Here is a 16,909-nt window from a genome sequence, read left to right as displayed (position 1 = left end):
CTCCTCTAGGCCACACACAAAAAAAAAAAATGATCTTTCTTATTCATATATTTTGAGGTAACTATTTTGCAATGAAATAATTGATTGAGAAATTACTATTTGGACATCCAATCAACTGGTGTGATAATAGTAGATTCACTTAGCAAACCTGGGAATTTGTGTAATTCCACAAACGGTTTACTTATTTATTGACATTAATTCAGTGAAACACGTTGTATATTTGATGTACACCAAATGAATATACCCATAGCAGGACTAGTACTCTTCTTGTTATTACTTGTTGTCTATTGCTGGGATCCTATGTTGGTGACCTGTTTGGCTTTGCCATAATTTAAACAATAAATTGAGTTCTACTATCGGATCAAAAAAAAAAAAAAAAGTTCTACTATCAATTTTTTTATTCATCCCCGTACTCGTATACTCAAAGACACATTTAATAATTTCATTAATTTTTCTTATGTTTTGTACTCCATTGTTGGGATCCTACGTTAGTGACTTGTTAGTTGGGATATTATATAAAATATTGAAACCGAGAGATATCCTAGGTGTCAGGTCAAGATCTATAAAATGTAGGTCCTGCTTTAAAAATAAAATAAAATTGACAGCACAAAAGTATAGTATTTAGAATCAAATAATAAAATTAATTTTGATTTCTGGGTTATAATTCTTCGTGCTGTACAACTCTTTTTCCTAAGGGCAGAAAGACAAACTTGAATTTTTTTTCATATTCTGTACGGCTAACAGTTGCCAAACCATTAACCGAATAAAAATATATTGCAATAGTAAAATTCTATTTGTTCACTTATGATGATTATCTGTAATAAAGCATTTTATGTCCTTAGAAATACACAAGTACTGTATGATTTATTGCGATTAGGTTCTCCCATAACCGATATCTATGCTACTAGAAGAGATAAGGCAATAAAATAAAAACAAAATGGCGTCGAAGAAACAAGATTAAAATATCGGTTCCATATGTTCAGTAGATAATACAGACTAAAGGCTTAAATATTTTCAATTTGCCTGCACTTTAGCATGCAAAGTAAAAGCCATAGTATTAGTTAGACATTAGTGACTAATTCAAACCAGAATCAATGCAGAATGCTATACTCAAGCAAAAGCAAACTAGACAATTACTATATCAAACGTCGAGAAAACTAAAAGCCATGTGAATCAAACTTATCATTGAGCTGCAGCGTCTCCATTTTCGGTTCCCTCAGCTCTAATTTCTTGCAAAGTACCACCTGACCGAACATCCTTCTCGTCCGAGGCAGCAGAAGAATCAGTAGAATCAATTGGATCGTGTTGAACTGCATCTGCATTCCCAGATTCGGATGAGTCCCGGCTTTTATTTGTTCCATTGCTGGTTTCTGACTTCTCAATCTGCATTGTATCGGCATTTTCCTCTGTTGTTGATAACCCAGATTGTCCCTCCACTTCGACTGACGAATTAGATGTAACGACCTTTTCTGATAAAGCAGTATCTGAAGTAGTAGTCGTAGAGGAATTTGGGAACTCTCCAGCGACCACTGCATCAGGATTTCCAGTGTTTCCAGAAATCACCAAATTTGAGTTGGATTGATCATTATTGGAAGCTGTGTCGGAATCATTTTCCTTTACCAGAGCTATGGTAGCATTTTGAGGTTCAGTTACATCTGGTTTCATCTCTGTTCCGTTCTGCAACAGACTCCCATCTGTTGAGTTATTGCTTACTTCCAGTAGATTGCTGGACTGTGCTGTAACTGTAGAATTCAAAAGTGAGGTTACCTCTAATTTGTCCAAACCGGTTTCCGACCCCCTATCTTCTTTCACAGTCACATTTGCTAAATTTTCACCCGTTTCACCTTTCTCAGACTTCACGCCGGTAGTGGTATTAGATTTTTCACTTACCTCTTCTACAACTTTCGTCTCAGTATTCTCTTTTGAGTTGTCCATACCTGTTTCAGGTTCAGTTTCATGAGTCACTGCACTTGAAGCATCATCAGCCCTGTAATTTTCTTCTCGGGCCTCGTGAGTATTCCTACTACTACCTCCATCACGTTCGTGCTCCTGAAAAGAGCTCATGTTCCCTTTTCGACCCCCCTCTATATCTTCTGAATCCATTTCTTCAGCTTCGTTCTCATCAACTTCTTCTCTCTCCTTCTCTCCATCTACAAAAAAATCCTCAAGCTCGACCTCCGTCTCAGATTTCTCTTCGTCACCTTCATCTCCCTCGTCATCTCCACCTTTGGCCTCATCCTCTTTCTCTTCATTCTTGTTATCTTCTTCTTGCTCTTCCTCTTCGTTCTTGTTCCCTTCTGCTACAGTTTCTTCTTCTTCTAGTTCTTCATCAACCTTCCCATTTTTCAAAGTTTCTTCATTCAATAGAGGTTGGAGATCCTTTCTTCCAAATTTGAAAACTTCATCTGAAGCGTGTGTTTTCACTGACATCCTTGCATCATCTTCATCGAACTCTTTCTTCTTATCATGTGAATGCTTGACTTGGTAGATTAACCAAAAGCAAATAGCAAGCAGCACACAAATTTGAAGAACATGCTTGACCCTGACTCCTTTGGACCTGTAGTTTCTACCAGGAGAGTGCTTGACCATGATTGTAATTTGGGAGTAGTCGAATCTTGATCTTCTTCCAGTTTCAGTACGAGTCACTTAACCTGTACACAAAAGCATCACAGACCAAACCAAACCAAACCAAAATTTCATAAACTGCAAGCAGGAAAGGTTCAATATGGTGGAAAATTGTTCTGTGCTTCAAATTCTGACAAAAATTGAACTAGTTAATTCAACTTCTACTGCTCCTGGAAATCAATATGTACAACTGAACAGTACTATATTTAAATTAAAGGAGATACACCGCCACTTGAACGATTACAAACTTGGTTATCAAGTATTTACAAGATTAAATGTCATCATCTCACCACAATGGGGAGCTCGACGCAAGGAAACTTAAAATGAAGGGTCTTTTCTCTCGGGTGAAGAATAAGTGTGAGCTTGAGTTACAAGCTCTGTTGTGAACCTAATGTATGGTAAAAACAAGTTTCCAACTATCTATCCACAATATATACGTAAAAAAATATACCTCGGAAACATATCCTGGTCACAGTGAAAACATATCCTGGTCACAGTTTTAAGTTCTTGAAAATACTCCAGTCAACTCCTCACAAAAAATAATGAATACCAATTCAAAGACAGCTGTAAGAAATGGATTCATGTTGACCCAAAAAAAAAAAGTGTATTCAATATTTGTAAATTTTAGTCGCCTTTAGCCGGGCATTACATGGACCAATTCAATTGGTTCGGCAGATTTATAGAATAAGCTAATAACTAATGATTATAAGCAGACAAACCCATAAAACATATTTTACCCGATGCCACCACTCAATATTTGTAAATTTTAGCCACCCTAAGCCGGGCATTACTCTGATCAATTGAATTGGTTCGGCAAATTTATAGAATTAAGCTAATAACTAATGATTATAAGCAAAACGTATCTCAGTCCAACTAAACGCCCCCAAAAGAAAAACATATTTTACAAAGACAAAGTGTGCAAAATCCAAATCCAAGAAGGAAATGTCTGTCTTGTCATTTCAGACTACATACCCTTTGGACAAATTACAAAGTAATAGTGTGAGTTTGTTCCGTGCATTGCCTTCACAATTCAAACCAACCACAGAGAGAGTGAGAGAGAGCAGTGTAATACATCAAAAAACGATTTTAAATCCTTCTACTTCGACCAAATCGTCTTCTACACTGTAATCAAACAACCCAGATCGCAAGTTCAGGCCCCCATTTTGTTCTAAAGAAAGGAAATACCCAGAATGGCAAAGAAGGAAGGTAAAGTGATCACTGATGAAAGACCACCCCGCCCCCCCCAAATTGGCCTAATCAAACCACAAACATAGAAATTAGAAACCCTAGAACTCCTTAAGAGCAATACTATTAGCTAAATCAATTCACAGAGTCATATGAATGATCACTCCACTTCTAATCTCATATCCTCTCATGGAGCCCAAAGATTGGTAATTAGTATTAGAGGTTCAAAATCAGATTGTGGAAATGGGTACTAACCAAGAGAGAGAAACTAAGAAAAGACATACCTGGAGAAGCTAAAGAAGCACCAGGAAGTTGTAAAGGTACAAATTTTTTAATTTAGTCGCGTAGATTTCCTGTTGGATCTTGAAAAGTTCAAAGGAATGAAGGTATTCTTTGCAGTCAATGATTTTTCTTCAGTGGTCGTGTGTGGTGTGGACTCAACAGCTCCCTCTCTATCTTATCTCTCTCTCTCTCTCTCTGAGTGTCGGCCTGTTGGAAGGTTGGGTCCAGAAACGGGACACTTGTGAGTTAATGCCCGCGACAGTGTAAATAACATGGGCCAGGTTTCCACTGACCACACTTTAAATGGAAATTAATTCGGGTTAAATGTGGTAAAGATCATCTCCGGCCCTGGTTTGATTATTTTCCACCTAAATTTCGATAAAATTTCAAAGTTACGTTAACAGATTGGGGAGTGCACAATTGAGCTGATTTTTCACGAGACCATTCAAATAGTTTCGATTGGGAAAATGCGAGAATTCCACAATGCATGCGTGCGTGAGAATTTTCACATGCATGTGTGAGAATTCCACAATAAATGTTGGGGACTCGCTAGAGACCCACATGTATGTGAGAGAGATGTGATTGAAGTGTGACAAATTGATGTGTTCTTAACATCTCTCTTATGATTATTTGTATGGATTCTAAAGGTGGGCTCCACATCAATCTGTGCACCTTTGGCACTTCTCGTCAGTTCCCATAGATGGATTGGTAAAATTCTGGGTCAAAACTTCGTTTGGGTATGCCTTCTTCAAAGCTAGATCTTTATTTTTATCCAAATCTACTATTTTTAATGTTTTTCCTTCAAAATTTGGCTCATTTGAAAATTGGGTTTCTCCTCATTAGCGTCGGGTACGTGGGGTTGTTTTTTCTTACCATCCCTGGACGCATAGCTTCTCAAACAAGAGAAGAAGAAGAGTAAATCCGAGGGAGTATTGAATAATCTGAGAGTACTGCCACGTGATACTCCGAACCACTTTACAATCACACATTTCCGTAAAATTCATACACTTAGTTGTAGATCTTGTGAAAATATGTGATTATAAAGTGGTCCGAAATACCGAGCGGCGGTACTTCCGGACTATCGTATAATTTCACGAAGACCCCACAACCCTGCAAAGCAACAGTATCTCCTCCATGACATAGAAAAAATAGGTCCAACCAATGACCCAAAAAATGGTTATGTCAATTCAAGCAACTGTCTTAGTGGAGGCCACCGTGTGCAAGTAAATGGTTGCTTTGGTAAAAGGATGAGACCACATCCGCAGAAAGGGATACTGGAAGGATTTTTCAATTCAAGTTATTGACTAAATCAAGGTCAAACCAAATTCACCGGATTTCATGTTTGACTTAAATCCACAGAAAACAAGGATAAAACAAGTAATGTTAGGTATGCATTGCACCAGAAAGCTGGAGTACAATTACTAATAGCAAATAGGATATGAAAACAAAAGGAAGTGCTGAAAATGTAGATGGTTATCGAAACCCAAGTATGAAAACATGCCTTTCGAAGGTGGTCATCCGTATACCTCCTCCCTACTGGGTGATTCTGACAATGCTCGTTGTCCATTGGAAAAAAAAAAAAAACCCCTCCCCGTTGCAATATTTCCAACTCGTCAAGCAAAATATTTCAACTCACAAAATCAAAAATAAGAATGACCTACGATCCTACACTAAGAGTTATCCAGTCCATCAGTTTCTAAAAGCAAGTCATAACGAGGTATGCGTTTGGCGTTTGGCCATTTGGTGTTTCTCCAGATTGTATCTTGCCCGGATATGAGCCAGAAGTAAGCTCAATTTGATCATCATCCATATCATAAACTGAAATATTGTCCACGTCATAAATCTTCAGATGACCGAGTTTGCAAATACCATAACCAAGTGCACACATTTTGTCCATTTCAAGTTTGGAGCCCATACTCTCTCACTCATGTTTCGTTGTTCCCTTGGAACTTTCAGGCCCCAACTGCTTGAACAATGGCGAGAATCTTTGGCGGAAGATTATTTTGATAAGGACGAAGGTATTAGCAGCTAAGAATATTAAGCTTGCAGCCCAGAGCTGTAGGAAGACATTCTTGCCTTTGAATTCAAGAAGATAACCCCACATTAGCCAATGGATTTGAGCTCCCATCCATATGAAAATGGACGACAACCCTTCCCATTTAAGCTTCATATTACTCCATGGCAATATCAGAGGCAACAGACAGAAGAACCAAACGAAGTACTGTGCTGTAATGACCTGTCAAAGAAATGAACTTTTCAACCTTAATCGAAATCACGTGTCTGACAAGAACAAATTTCTCGGTAAAAACTAGGAAAGCATTAGTTTCATTATTAAGCTCATGTACATTCAGCTAAATTCAAATGTTAGAAAGTCATTCAAATATTACAACATGCTATAAATCACAGAACTTAGCATACCTTATTGAATGCTACAAATGCTACCGTCTGAACAAAGAAACAGAATGGTAAATCCAGTGCAAAGCGGAAAACAAGGGCCAGCTGTACTATGAACTGAGGCAGAAAAGAGATGAGTTTTTCTATAACCGAGAATTCATGCTCATAATGCAGATAGATGTGGTAGAAGTAGATCGAAAAATTGTGCCTTGGGTCTGTACGAGTAAGATGGTACAGCAGTGCCTCATGCAAGAACTCCCAGCCATATAGATAGAAAAAAATCCCAGTGCAAATGAAGAATACAGCTCCCGATATAAGCCCAAACATAAGTCTCTCTTTTGTAAACATGCTGGTCAACGCAACCCATAAATTGTATGCACCAGTATTCTTGCTGCTTAAATTTTGGGCTGACCTTCCATTACTAGAACTCCATTCCGTAAGAGCAGGCTTTTTATGAGACCGGAAGTGGAAAGGATCCAGAACTAAGATGATAGGAAGTGCATAGATTATAGGATAGATTCGTACATGGACAACAAGCCCATACCAAAATGCAGCTTGTAACAAACTACCTGCAGAACGGAAAAACATGACATATCCTTTAGCGTCTACCTTTGGTGGCAACTGTTAAGTAGATCCTAATTGGAACGAACTTAATCAAAGGCATCAAATCAGATTAATTAGAATCTGGTTCCCTAAGAGACATCTGTAATGATACTCATTTCAAAAGTTAATACAGAGACATAGGATGTCATACCGTTCATTAGACACATAATGATCCACAAAACCATCGCACAAACAATAGGCTCGCAGTTCCCACGGGTTCCAATAGTGAAGGTAAATGGATTGAAGAGCCATACCATTACAGAACAGGTGCATAGATTCTCAGGCACCTTTCGTAGCTTCAGAATGTTATGGATAAACAACCCTACAAGTAAATCTGCAGCACGAACAGGATGAATCTTTTCAGGATAAACAAAATACATGAGACTAGAGACAAAAGACAAAAAGAAATTTACCAACTTGTAAATAAAATAGACAGATATTAAATTGTTCAGTTAACGTCTGAAGTTAAAGACAGAATTTAAAATTACTCATGGGGAATCAGGAGTTTCCCTGCAAGCCATGCCCATACTTGTCTGGAAGATATATTAACCCCTCCCACAATTACAGCTGGATAGAAGTGATGTTTATGAGAAATATCTTAGCAAAAGCACATACTTCTAAGTAGCACCCGCACGGACATGTGATATGACACGACGCGACACCAACATGCTGGCACGCAAATTTTAAAAACTTGGAGGACACGTTACAACAACAACAACAACATAACATAACCTATCTAGTCCCCAATCATTGGGGGTATGGGCGGGGGATGATTGGAGACAGACCTAACCTTTGGCAATATTTGCACAAAGTGGCTGCTCTCAGAATACCACTGAAACAGTGGCCCCCCTAAACCTCCAAGAACCGAGGAGCTACAGGGGCATTTTGTTGTAAAACCATGCCTCCAAATCAAAGCCAAATGGCATCAGAGAAGGCAGGCCTAGAAACCCAAATCAATTTATGTACACTTTACCATGCTTCCTTCATTGATAGTCCAGAGCATCGGTATGCACACGTTCTCAAATATTTATGGAGACGCTGAATATCAAATATTTATGGAGAAGCAGAACATCAAACTCCGGCTCAAACGGAAGCCCCGGAAGCACAGGAAAAGAAGGAACTGTATATATCTGGGATCCGGCACTGCCGCTGGGATGGTCTATTGCCCACCCCTCTCTCTTTGGCGGTTACAGTATGAGATTCTTTATCAGATCCTGGTCGTAATCATTATAAATCTGACACCATGCACGATAGACTAGAACCCCCATTGGTGTAATCTCCTTTCTACTTGGTTCATTATTGAATTCTGAACCCCCATGTGCTGGTTGAGAGGGGGTCTCCTTCCATTTAGTGCTTAGTGGGCCCTCCCTGTTAGCTCGTCCTTGGCAAGGCAAGGTCACTCGCCTTATTTGTTTTGTGTTTTTTATTTTAATAAGTCTATTTCCATTTCTTCAAGAGTAGGCGAAAGGAATTAAGGAGCCACGCATAGATATATTTACCAATTCAACACCATAAAAGACTTAAATCTCGTTTATCATTAGACCATTCACAAAAGAATTCCAACAAAAAGAGTTTCATTACCTTTGTCTTTATAATAAATATATCATCATCTGTCACAACAACAACATAACATAACCCATCTAGTCCCCAATCATTGGGGGTATGTGCGGGGGATGATTGGAGATAGACCTAACCTTTGGCAATATATGCACAAAGTGGTTGCTTACATCATCTGTCATATGGGGAAAAAAATTCAAAGCTTTAACTTGACTCTACTATAACGTTTAACACCCCCAACGTGTCTTGCGAGTGTCCATCGAGTATTCGTAAGAGTTTCCAGAAAATTTTTAAAAATGTTTCTGGAGTGTCCAAATAAAACACATTAAAGAAAAATAGGACACTTCGGATTTGAGTGTCGGACGCGTGTTGGTGATCGACAAGTATCCAACAGCAATACGTCACCTCTAACGAAGTGTCCATTCTACACAGACGTACATGATGTTTGAACAAAAGTAACAAAACTGAATAGCGTGATAAATAGTGGCATGAGTCACAGCAACACAGGTACAAAGCTTTAACTTTTAAGACAATGCAAATAGATTGCAATACAAATATAACAAGTACTACGTCCAATGATTAGAACCAGCGGGCACTCTTCAGACATTTAATGATCGGTGATAATACCCAATATTTTCCAAAGATCCACCTTGATACAAAAATATAAAATGGATATAACAGTAAATTTGAATGGTGGAACATGCAATCACGTGAATGTTTCCTTTTATTCTTCTATGTTTTCCTCTAAAGGTATTTTCCTCAACAGATGTAAAACTCCATACAAAACATAAGATACCATACCTGAAGCAGAGAAGAGAAACTTTCCCCATGAGCGATGGATCATAGAATTTGGTATGAGAAGAAATGCAATCAAAGGGGAGTACCGATATGTTGTTCTCTCGTAGGGGGACTTCCCGGAGGCCATTAAGGAAGCAGCATCAGAAAACACAAGGTAGTCAACATCTGTATATCTGACCTCCATATGAGTGTCCTGCCATTCTCCATAAAGAATCAAAAGAAGTCGAAGAATTGCTGAGAACAGAAGCAGAGAACGCAGATTTATTGACGGCATTGCTGCAAGACAGGAGGGAAAAAAAATCATGAAATTAACAGAGTAGTCACCTTGAAGTTGATTGCAACGGATCCAAAAATGATGTAAGGAACAATAGAATTCTTACATATTCAAACAAAAATGCTAGAGCCACACCCACTTACATGTCAAGCAATCACATTAGTTAGTTAGGTAGTTAAGTTTCCAAGTATACTTAGCTGTTAGTTAATCTTGTTTAGCGGTTAGTTAATCGAGTTTTGTGTAATTAGTTGGCTACAGTTTGCAGAGTATAATTAGTTTGTTATAGATTCTGTTAGAGAGAGAGTGCTGGGTATAAAGCACAATCTCAGTCCTGTAATCAGTTCAAGGAAAAGAAATAAAGATCGATATGTTTCTCTCTCTTGATTCTCTCTCTATATTCTTGTTTTTCCATATGGTATCAAAGCCATTACAGAGACGAAAATCCTTCGATTCACACACTGATCTTTGATACAACAGCGAAATTAGGTCATCATTCCTTCGATCAAAACACAGTTCTTTGATACAACAGCGAAATTAGGTCATCATTCTCATTCTTCGACGAAATTAGGTCATTGTTATCTTCTCAATCTTGTTCGTTTCCACATTCAGCAAATTAGGTCATCGATCTTATCGATTATGACATTAAATTCAACTATTGCAATGTCGACCACAACCACTGCTGTTACGTTACCTCCGGCGCTTGCCTTTCTCGTTTCAAATTGGCACTCTCTGGTCAACATCAAGTTGGATAGCACCAACTATTTACTTTGGAGAATTCAGGTTGAGAATGTTGTCGAAGCAAATGGATTTCTTGGTTATCTTGATGGTACGGTTGAAATTCCAGCCACACATGTTCGTGATACTCAAGGTGAACTTACTCTGAATAATACCTTTTCTCTATGGCGTTTGATAGATTCACAACTTCGGTCTTGTTTAACTGCTTCTCTCTCCCAAGCCACACTTCCCTATGTTCTAGGGTTACGCACTGCGCATCATGTTTGGGAATCTTTATCAAATCGCTATAATACCTTATCAGAAACTCATGTTCAAGAGCTTAGGGATCAGCTGTATAATCTGACCAAAACATCTACTATTGATGTCTATATTGATAATATCAAGGAAATCGCACAAAAATTGGCTGCAGCAGGTAGTCCAATTGAAGATGATGAACTTGTTTTTCGTGCTTTACATGGCTTACCTAACTTGTTTAATGGTCTTAGAACTGCTGTACGGGCTGTACGCACCAGAGGTCATAATGTGAGTTTTGATGAACTTGTGGTAATGATGAAAAGTGAAGATCAACAGTTAAGTAGAGAAACTGCTGAGACAGAGGTGCACAATACCGTTTTGGTTGCTGCTCATGGAAATCCAACATCATCTCATAATGACACAGGCATTCTTTCCTCTGTGCCCTTGGTTAACTCTGTTTCTCAATCTCATATTGGTGCATCACAGTCTCAGGGGGTTAATTTTAACCAATTTCCATCTCCGACTCAGGGTGTTGGTTTTAATCAGTTTCTACCAACCTCTCACCAACCGTTTCCTCAGCAATTTAGACATTTTCCAAGAGGTAGAGGGAGTAGAGGACCTTATTATCCCAAAGGACCTTGTGATATGTGGCAGAACTAATCACTCCACTAATTACTGTTATTATAGACCAAACAATGGGTTTACTGGTATGTCAAGTTCTCAGTGGAGGGGTTATCAAGATCCCTATCAGTTCTCTCCATGGATACCTTCTATGCTTGCTGGTTCTGGTTCCTATCAGTTTCATGCACCTCCTTATTCTCCTTTTTCATCATCATCACCGAGATTTCCTCAGCATTTCACCAGACAGACCAGACCTAATGGGGGATTCAGACCTCCTCCTACTCATTCAGTGCACCCAATGCAACCTGTTCAAACTGCTTTTGCTGGTTTTACTGGTGGTTATGAGTTGCCTTCTAGTTCTACTGGTTTCTAAGGAAATCCTCGCATCTCACAACCGTCTACTGCCTTCTATGGTTTAGATTCTTCTTCTGCATCTGTTTACAATGATGATTCAGTCTCACAACCTTGGTATTTTGATAGTGGGGCCACAAATTACTAACAATATGCAGCACCTCAATTTGGGTCATTCTCCTTCCTCAGCTCTGAATGAAGGTGTCATGGTTGGTAATGGGAATACACTGCAGGTCACTCACACTGGTACGGGTTTACTTCCAACACCTCATACTACTTTTCAGCTTTCTCACATTCTTTGTACTCCACATAAAACTCACAATCTTTTGTCTGTTCATCAATTTGCTAAAGACAATCATTGTCTGCTTACATTTGATTCCAATGGTCTTGTTATCCAGGACAAGCACACTCTTCAAGTTCTGTACAGAGGCCCATGTCACAAGGGTTTATACCCCATTCTGAGCCAATATAGGTCAGTGTCATCCACTTCTAGTCCACTTTCTACTTCAGACACTGGTGTTGTTCCTGCTTTCCTTAGTAGATCTACTTCCTCTGAGCTTTGGCACAGAAGACTAGGGCATCCTAGTACTCCTTTGTTTGTTTCCTTAATAAAACAATTCAGTTTACCTGTCGACAGAGTTGTTTCTTTTGACTGTAATAGTTGTCACATGGCTAAAAGTCACAAACTTCAGTTTCCTATCTCTGAAACTCACACTACAGCACCTTTTCAGTTAGTACACATGGATGTATGGGGTCCATCCCCTGTGGCTTCTAATAAAGGTTTCAAGTACTATCTTCTTGTCATAGATGATTTCTCAAGATTTTCTTGGCTGTTCCCTATGCATTATAAATCCGAAGTTAAGTTCAAGATTTCGGATTTCAAGGCTTATGTTCAGAACCAATTTGGTACTTCCATTAAGATTGTTAGAAGTGACAATGGAGGAGAATTTGTTAACCACTTTCTTCTTCATTTATTTCTTTCCACTGGTGTCATTCATCAGACAACTTGCCCTCATACACCAGAACAGAATGGTGTTGTTGAAAGGAAACATCGGCATTTGATTGAAACCACTATCACTCTCTTACTTCAAGCTAGTTTACCTGTTACCTTTTGGCTCGAAGCTTTAATCACTGCGGTTTACTTAGCCAATCGTTTACCCCATTCTTCTTTGCACTATCAAGTTCCTTATGTTCGTCTGTATAACACCACACCCAATTACTACAATCTTAAACCCTTTGGTTGTTGTTGCTATCCTTGGCTTAAACCATACACAAGTCACAAGTTACTTCCTAAATCCAGATCATGTGTATTTTTAGGCTACTGTGATAACACTAAGGGTTTCAGATGTTATGATCCTCAAACCACAAAGGTATACACTTCTAGGCATGTGCAATTTCTTGAAAATAGTTTTCCTTCTCCCAGTCTTGTCTCTTCTAAATCTGACTCATCTTCTGTTGATTCTTCCTTTACTGTTCCTGTAACCTCATTTGATGATCTTCTTATCTCTGTGCCTGTATCTGTTTCACCATCTCATTCCACTTCAGTTTCTATCCCTACTCCTCTTGTTGATCCTAGAACTTCTATTCCTTCTAGCACTCCTATTATTTCTGCTTCTTCTCCTTTAGCTCCTCTTATATCTCCTGTTTCTCCTTCTGAACTTGTTCCATTTTCTAGTTCTGTTGATCATTCTTCTAATAGTTCCCATTCTTCTTCTTCTTCTTCTTCCTCCTCTGAGGTTTCGTGCACAGAACACACCCCTTTTCCTACTAATCAGCATCCTATGGCCACTAGAGCTAAGCATGGGATAGTTAAACCTAAAACTATTGTGAGTTTGACTGCTGTCACTTCTTCTGTTCCCACCCCTAACACTGAACCTACACACCATTCAGAGGCTGTTAAACATTTTGTGTGGCAAGCTGCCGTGGCTGAAGAATATCAGGCCTTGGTTAAACAAGGCACCTGGTCTCTTGTTCCACCACCTCTAGGGGCAAATATCATAGGTTGCCAATGGATTTACAAAATTAAGCAAAATTCTGATGGCAGTGTGGCACGATATAAGGCACGACTTGTTGCCAATGGAAATCAACAGGAAGAGGGTTTAGACTTCACTGAAACATTTAGTCCAGTCATTAAACAACCAACTATCAGGGTTGTTCTTAGTCTTGCTGTTCATTATGATTGGGCAATTAGACAGCTTGATGTCTCCAACGCTTTTCTCCATGGAGTTGTTGAAGAAGAGGTGTATATGAAACAACCTCTTGGCTACAAGAGTGTGTCTCATCCTTACCATGTTTGTAAGTTGCACAAAGCTCTATATGGTCTGAGACAAGCTCCAAGGGCTTGGTTTTCTCTATTTTCCAGTTTTCTTATTCAACATGGATTTATCAATAGCAAGGCAGATCCTTCTCTCTTTTCTCTCAAGACAGATCAAGGCCTTACTTTAGTGCTTGTGTATGTTGATGACATTCTCATCACTGGTAGTAACACGTCTTACATTAACGAGCTTATCAAGATTCTCAGTTCCAGGTTTGTGATGAAGGATCTTGGCACTCTTAGCAATTTTCTGGGTCTCGAAGTTCTGAGACATGGTAAGAACATTATTCTTTCTCAAAGCAAATATGCTACTGATCTACTTGTTAAAGCTGGAATGTATGAATGCAAACCTAGTCCTTCACCATCTTCTACCAAACCTGCTCTCTTAGATCCTGATCCTTATTTTGAGAATCCACATTGGTACAGAACAGTGGTTGGTTCTCTTCAGTATCTTACCTTAACTAAACCTGAGATTTCTTTTGCTGTCAACCTTGCTTGTCAACATATGCATGCCCCAAGACAGAGTAATTATGTAGCTGTAAAACGTATTCTGAGGTATATCAAGGGCAGCATACACCAGGGTCTCCACTTTATGCCTGGTCCTTTAACTTTAACAGGATTTAGTGATGCTGATTGGGCAGGGGATCATGTAGACCGAAGGTCTACAACAGGTTTCTGTCTATTTCTAGGCTCAAATTTGGTGTCCTGGTGTGCTAAGAAGCAACCCACAGTGGCACGGTCATCCACAGAAGCTGAATACAGAGCCCTGGCTCAGACAGCTGCTGATGTAACTTGGGTACAACAATTACTTCTTGATCTTCATGTTCTCCCTACTTTGCCTCATTTGATTTGGTGCGACAATCAGTCTGCTATTGCACTGGCCTCTAACCCTATTTTCCATGCAAGAACCAAGCATGTCGAGGTTGACTATCACTTCATCTGAGAGAAAGTTCTGAGTAAACACATTTCAGTGCATAAAGTTCTGAGTAAACACATTTCAGTGCATCATATTGGTACTTTGGCTCAAATCGCTGACATTTTTACTAAATCTCTATCTGTGGAAAGGTTTCAGTTCTTGAAGGCCAAACTCATGGTCCAGCCAACTCCCATGAGTTTGCAGGGGGCTGTCAAGCAATCACATTAGTTAGTTAGGTAGTTAAGTTTCCAAGTATACTTAGCTGTTAGTAAATCTTGTTTAGCGGTTAGTTAATCGAGTTTTGTGTAATTAGTTGGCTACAGTTTGCAGAGTATAATTAGTTTGTTATAGATTCTGTTTGAGAGAGAGTGCTGGGTATAAAGCACGATCTCAGTCCTGTAATCAGTTCAAGGAAAAGAAATAAAGATCGATATGTTTCTCTCTCTTGATTCTCTCTCTATATTCTTGTTTTTCCATATTACACACACATTTACACACCCACACTCACACGTGTGTGGGCTCTTGTGAGTGTGTGTATAAATGGGTGTGTAAGTGCGTGTGGTTCGTAGCAGAGAGCGATCTATCGGCAGTCCAGGACTTGGAGAGAGAGAACAGCATATTACCTCTAAGGATAGAAAAATGCATATTAATTCCCATTAAAGATGAAATCAGTTTTTATTTACCTCCAGGCTTCAAGAACAACCTCACAATGAAGATTACCCTTTTATCCTTCACTAAATACACTTTCACGCTCTACTATTTTTTCATTACCCCCTCTCACCTCCACCCAGCAACCACTTTCGGCTGGTGACCTTTTTGGGCCGGCAAAATTTCACTAATTTCACAAAAAATTAGTGAAATTCACTAATTCTGACATTTCACAAAAGTTAGTGAAATTTCAAAACTACGTAAGATCACTTAGTAAATTTTATTAACTACGAACTCGTGAATTTAACTGGATTTTGTGGTGAAAACGACATAAGAATCACCTAGTGAAATTTATCAGCTCCGAGCTCGAAAATTTCAATGGATTTCGAAACACAACAACCAACGTGTGAATTTCATTATATTTGAGCTCGTGCATTTCATAACTTTTGAGCTCGTGAATTTCATAAAGTTACTTTTTAATTGATGCAAGATTGCTTTCATTTCGTAACCCAAAAACCTAATTTTCAGCAAACCCAGTACTCCCCGTTGATTGAATACGTACAATTGAATACTAGGTGCAATTGACCTCCAGATCTGAGCTATTATTTTCCAATTGCATTTACTCAATTCACTCACTCGAGAAGAAAAAAGAGGGAGATAAGAGATTAAATACCTGGTTTTGTTCTACCTCCTGTATCTCTTCATTGTTGCCATGTTTTGACAGTTAGAGAGGGAGGGAGAGAGAAGGGGAGAACAAAGAGGAGAGAGATGCAGTGGGGATGCTGGAGGAGGATACGGCACTGATCCCACTGAAGATAACGACGTGGTGGGGACGGCACTGCAGAAGCAGTTGGAGTAGTGGTCGGAGAGGAGGCCGACTTTCCGGCGAGAGGTGACGGGGTTGGGGTCAACGCCGGTAACGACTCTGGTGGAAGAATCGAATCGGAAAACACCCCATTCAGGGCAGGGTGTATTCTTGGCAAAGAAACAGGGGAAAATGACTATCCTTGGGCCGGCCCGTGAATGTCCCGAGAGAAAGGAGTACGGGTACCCGGACTACCGCGTTGGTTGGTTCTTTAGTTCTTACCCATTCTCTCTAAATTTTAGTGGAGTAAAACAAAGTAGGAGTATTATTTTTATTTTCCTTTTCTGTTTTGATAGTTTTATTAAATTCACGATATAATCTTTTAATTTAATCATTTTTTCGATGATAGAAGTCTAAATTTTTTTTAAATGTATGACCAAAAATTTTTTTATTAAAAACGAAAAAAATACTAAACAATTAGTATTTTTGTTTTGAACTTTTTTGAACTTCGATCAACGTCATACTTTTTTGATTCATTTCTTTGAGACAAATGATTAACGCCAAAAT

The 16,909-nt window shown here is 39.0% G+C and overlaps 2 protein-coding genes and 1 non-coding gene across 4 annotated transcripts; all 3 read right to left on the bottom strand.

Annotated features, from left to right (window-relative positions):
* Window positions 1–943: 943 nt before the first annotated feature.
* On the bottom strand, window positions 944–2,589 carry LOC131307811 (uncharacterized). The gene has a single exon (XM_058334503.1). The coding sequence runs from the start codon at window positions 2,587–2,589 to the stop codon at window positions 1,183–1,185; it is 1,407 nt and encodes a 468-aa protein (XP_058190486.1). The 3' UTR covers window positions 944–1,182.
* Window positions 2,590–5,461: 2,872 nt separating this feature from the next.
* LOC131308650 (GPI mannosyltransferase 1-like) lies at window positions 5,462–16,590 on the bottom strand. 2 transcript variants are annotated; one of them, XM_058335603.1, is made up of 5 exons: window positions 16,211–16,590; window positions 9,448–9,720; window positions 7,241–7,423; window positions 6,511–7,055; window positions 5,462–6,328 (listed from the first exon to the last, which is right to left on the bottom strand). In XM_058335603.1, exons 2-5 carry the CDS (start codon window positions 9,716–9,718, stop codon window positions 6,014–6,016), a joined length of 1,314 nt encoding a protein of 437 aa, XP_058191586.1. In that variant the 5' UTR covers window positions 9,719–9,720; window positions 16,211–16,590; the 3' UTR covers window positions 5,462–6,013. The 2 variants fall into 2 exon arrangements, with proteins under 2 accessions (XP_058191586.1, XP_058191587.1); XM_058335604.1 differs by having other exon boundaries at window positions 7,241–7,411; window positions 16,211–16,584.
* Window positions 7,971–8,078, bottom strand: LOC131309032 (small nucleolar RNA snoR100). The gene has a single exon (XR_009194705.1). It is a non-coding gene; the product is annotated as a small nucleolar RNA snoR100 (small nucleolar RNA).
* Window positions 16,591–16,909: the final 319 nt, after the last annotated feature.

Source organism: Rhododendron vialii, chromosome 11a (assembly GCF_030253575.1).
Source record: "Rhododendron vialii isolate Sample 1 chromosome 11a, ASM3025357v1".
Classification (NCBI taxonomy): Eukaryota; Viridiplantae; Streptophyta; class Magnoliopsida; order Ericales; family Ericaceae; genus Rhododendron; species Rhododendron vialii.
This window is presented reverse-complemented; position numbering and strand designations above follow the sequence as displayed.

What these genes read in the sequence shown, in the direction of transcription:
- LOC131307811 (XM_058334503.1), bottom strand. Translation starts at nt 2,589, where the DNA reads ATGGTCAAGCACTCTCCTGGTAGAAACTACAGGTCCAAAGGAGTCAGG.
- LOC131308650 (XM_058335603.1), bottom strand. Translation starts at nt 9,718, where the DNA reads ATGCCGTCAATAAATCTGCGTTCTCTGCTTCTGTTCTCAGCAATTCTT. An exon ending in GTTTCTCTTCTCTGCTTCAG is followed by an intron (nt 7,424 to 9,447) that starts GTATGGTATCTT and finishes TTCGTGCTGCAG; the next exon opens with ATTTACTTGTAGGGTTGTTT. An exon ending in CATTATGTGTCTAATGAACG is followed by an intron (nt 7,056 to 7,240) that starts GTATGACATCCT and finishes TCCGTTCTGCAG; the next exon opens with GTAGTTTGTTACAAGCTGCA.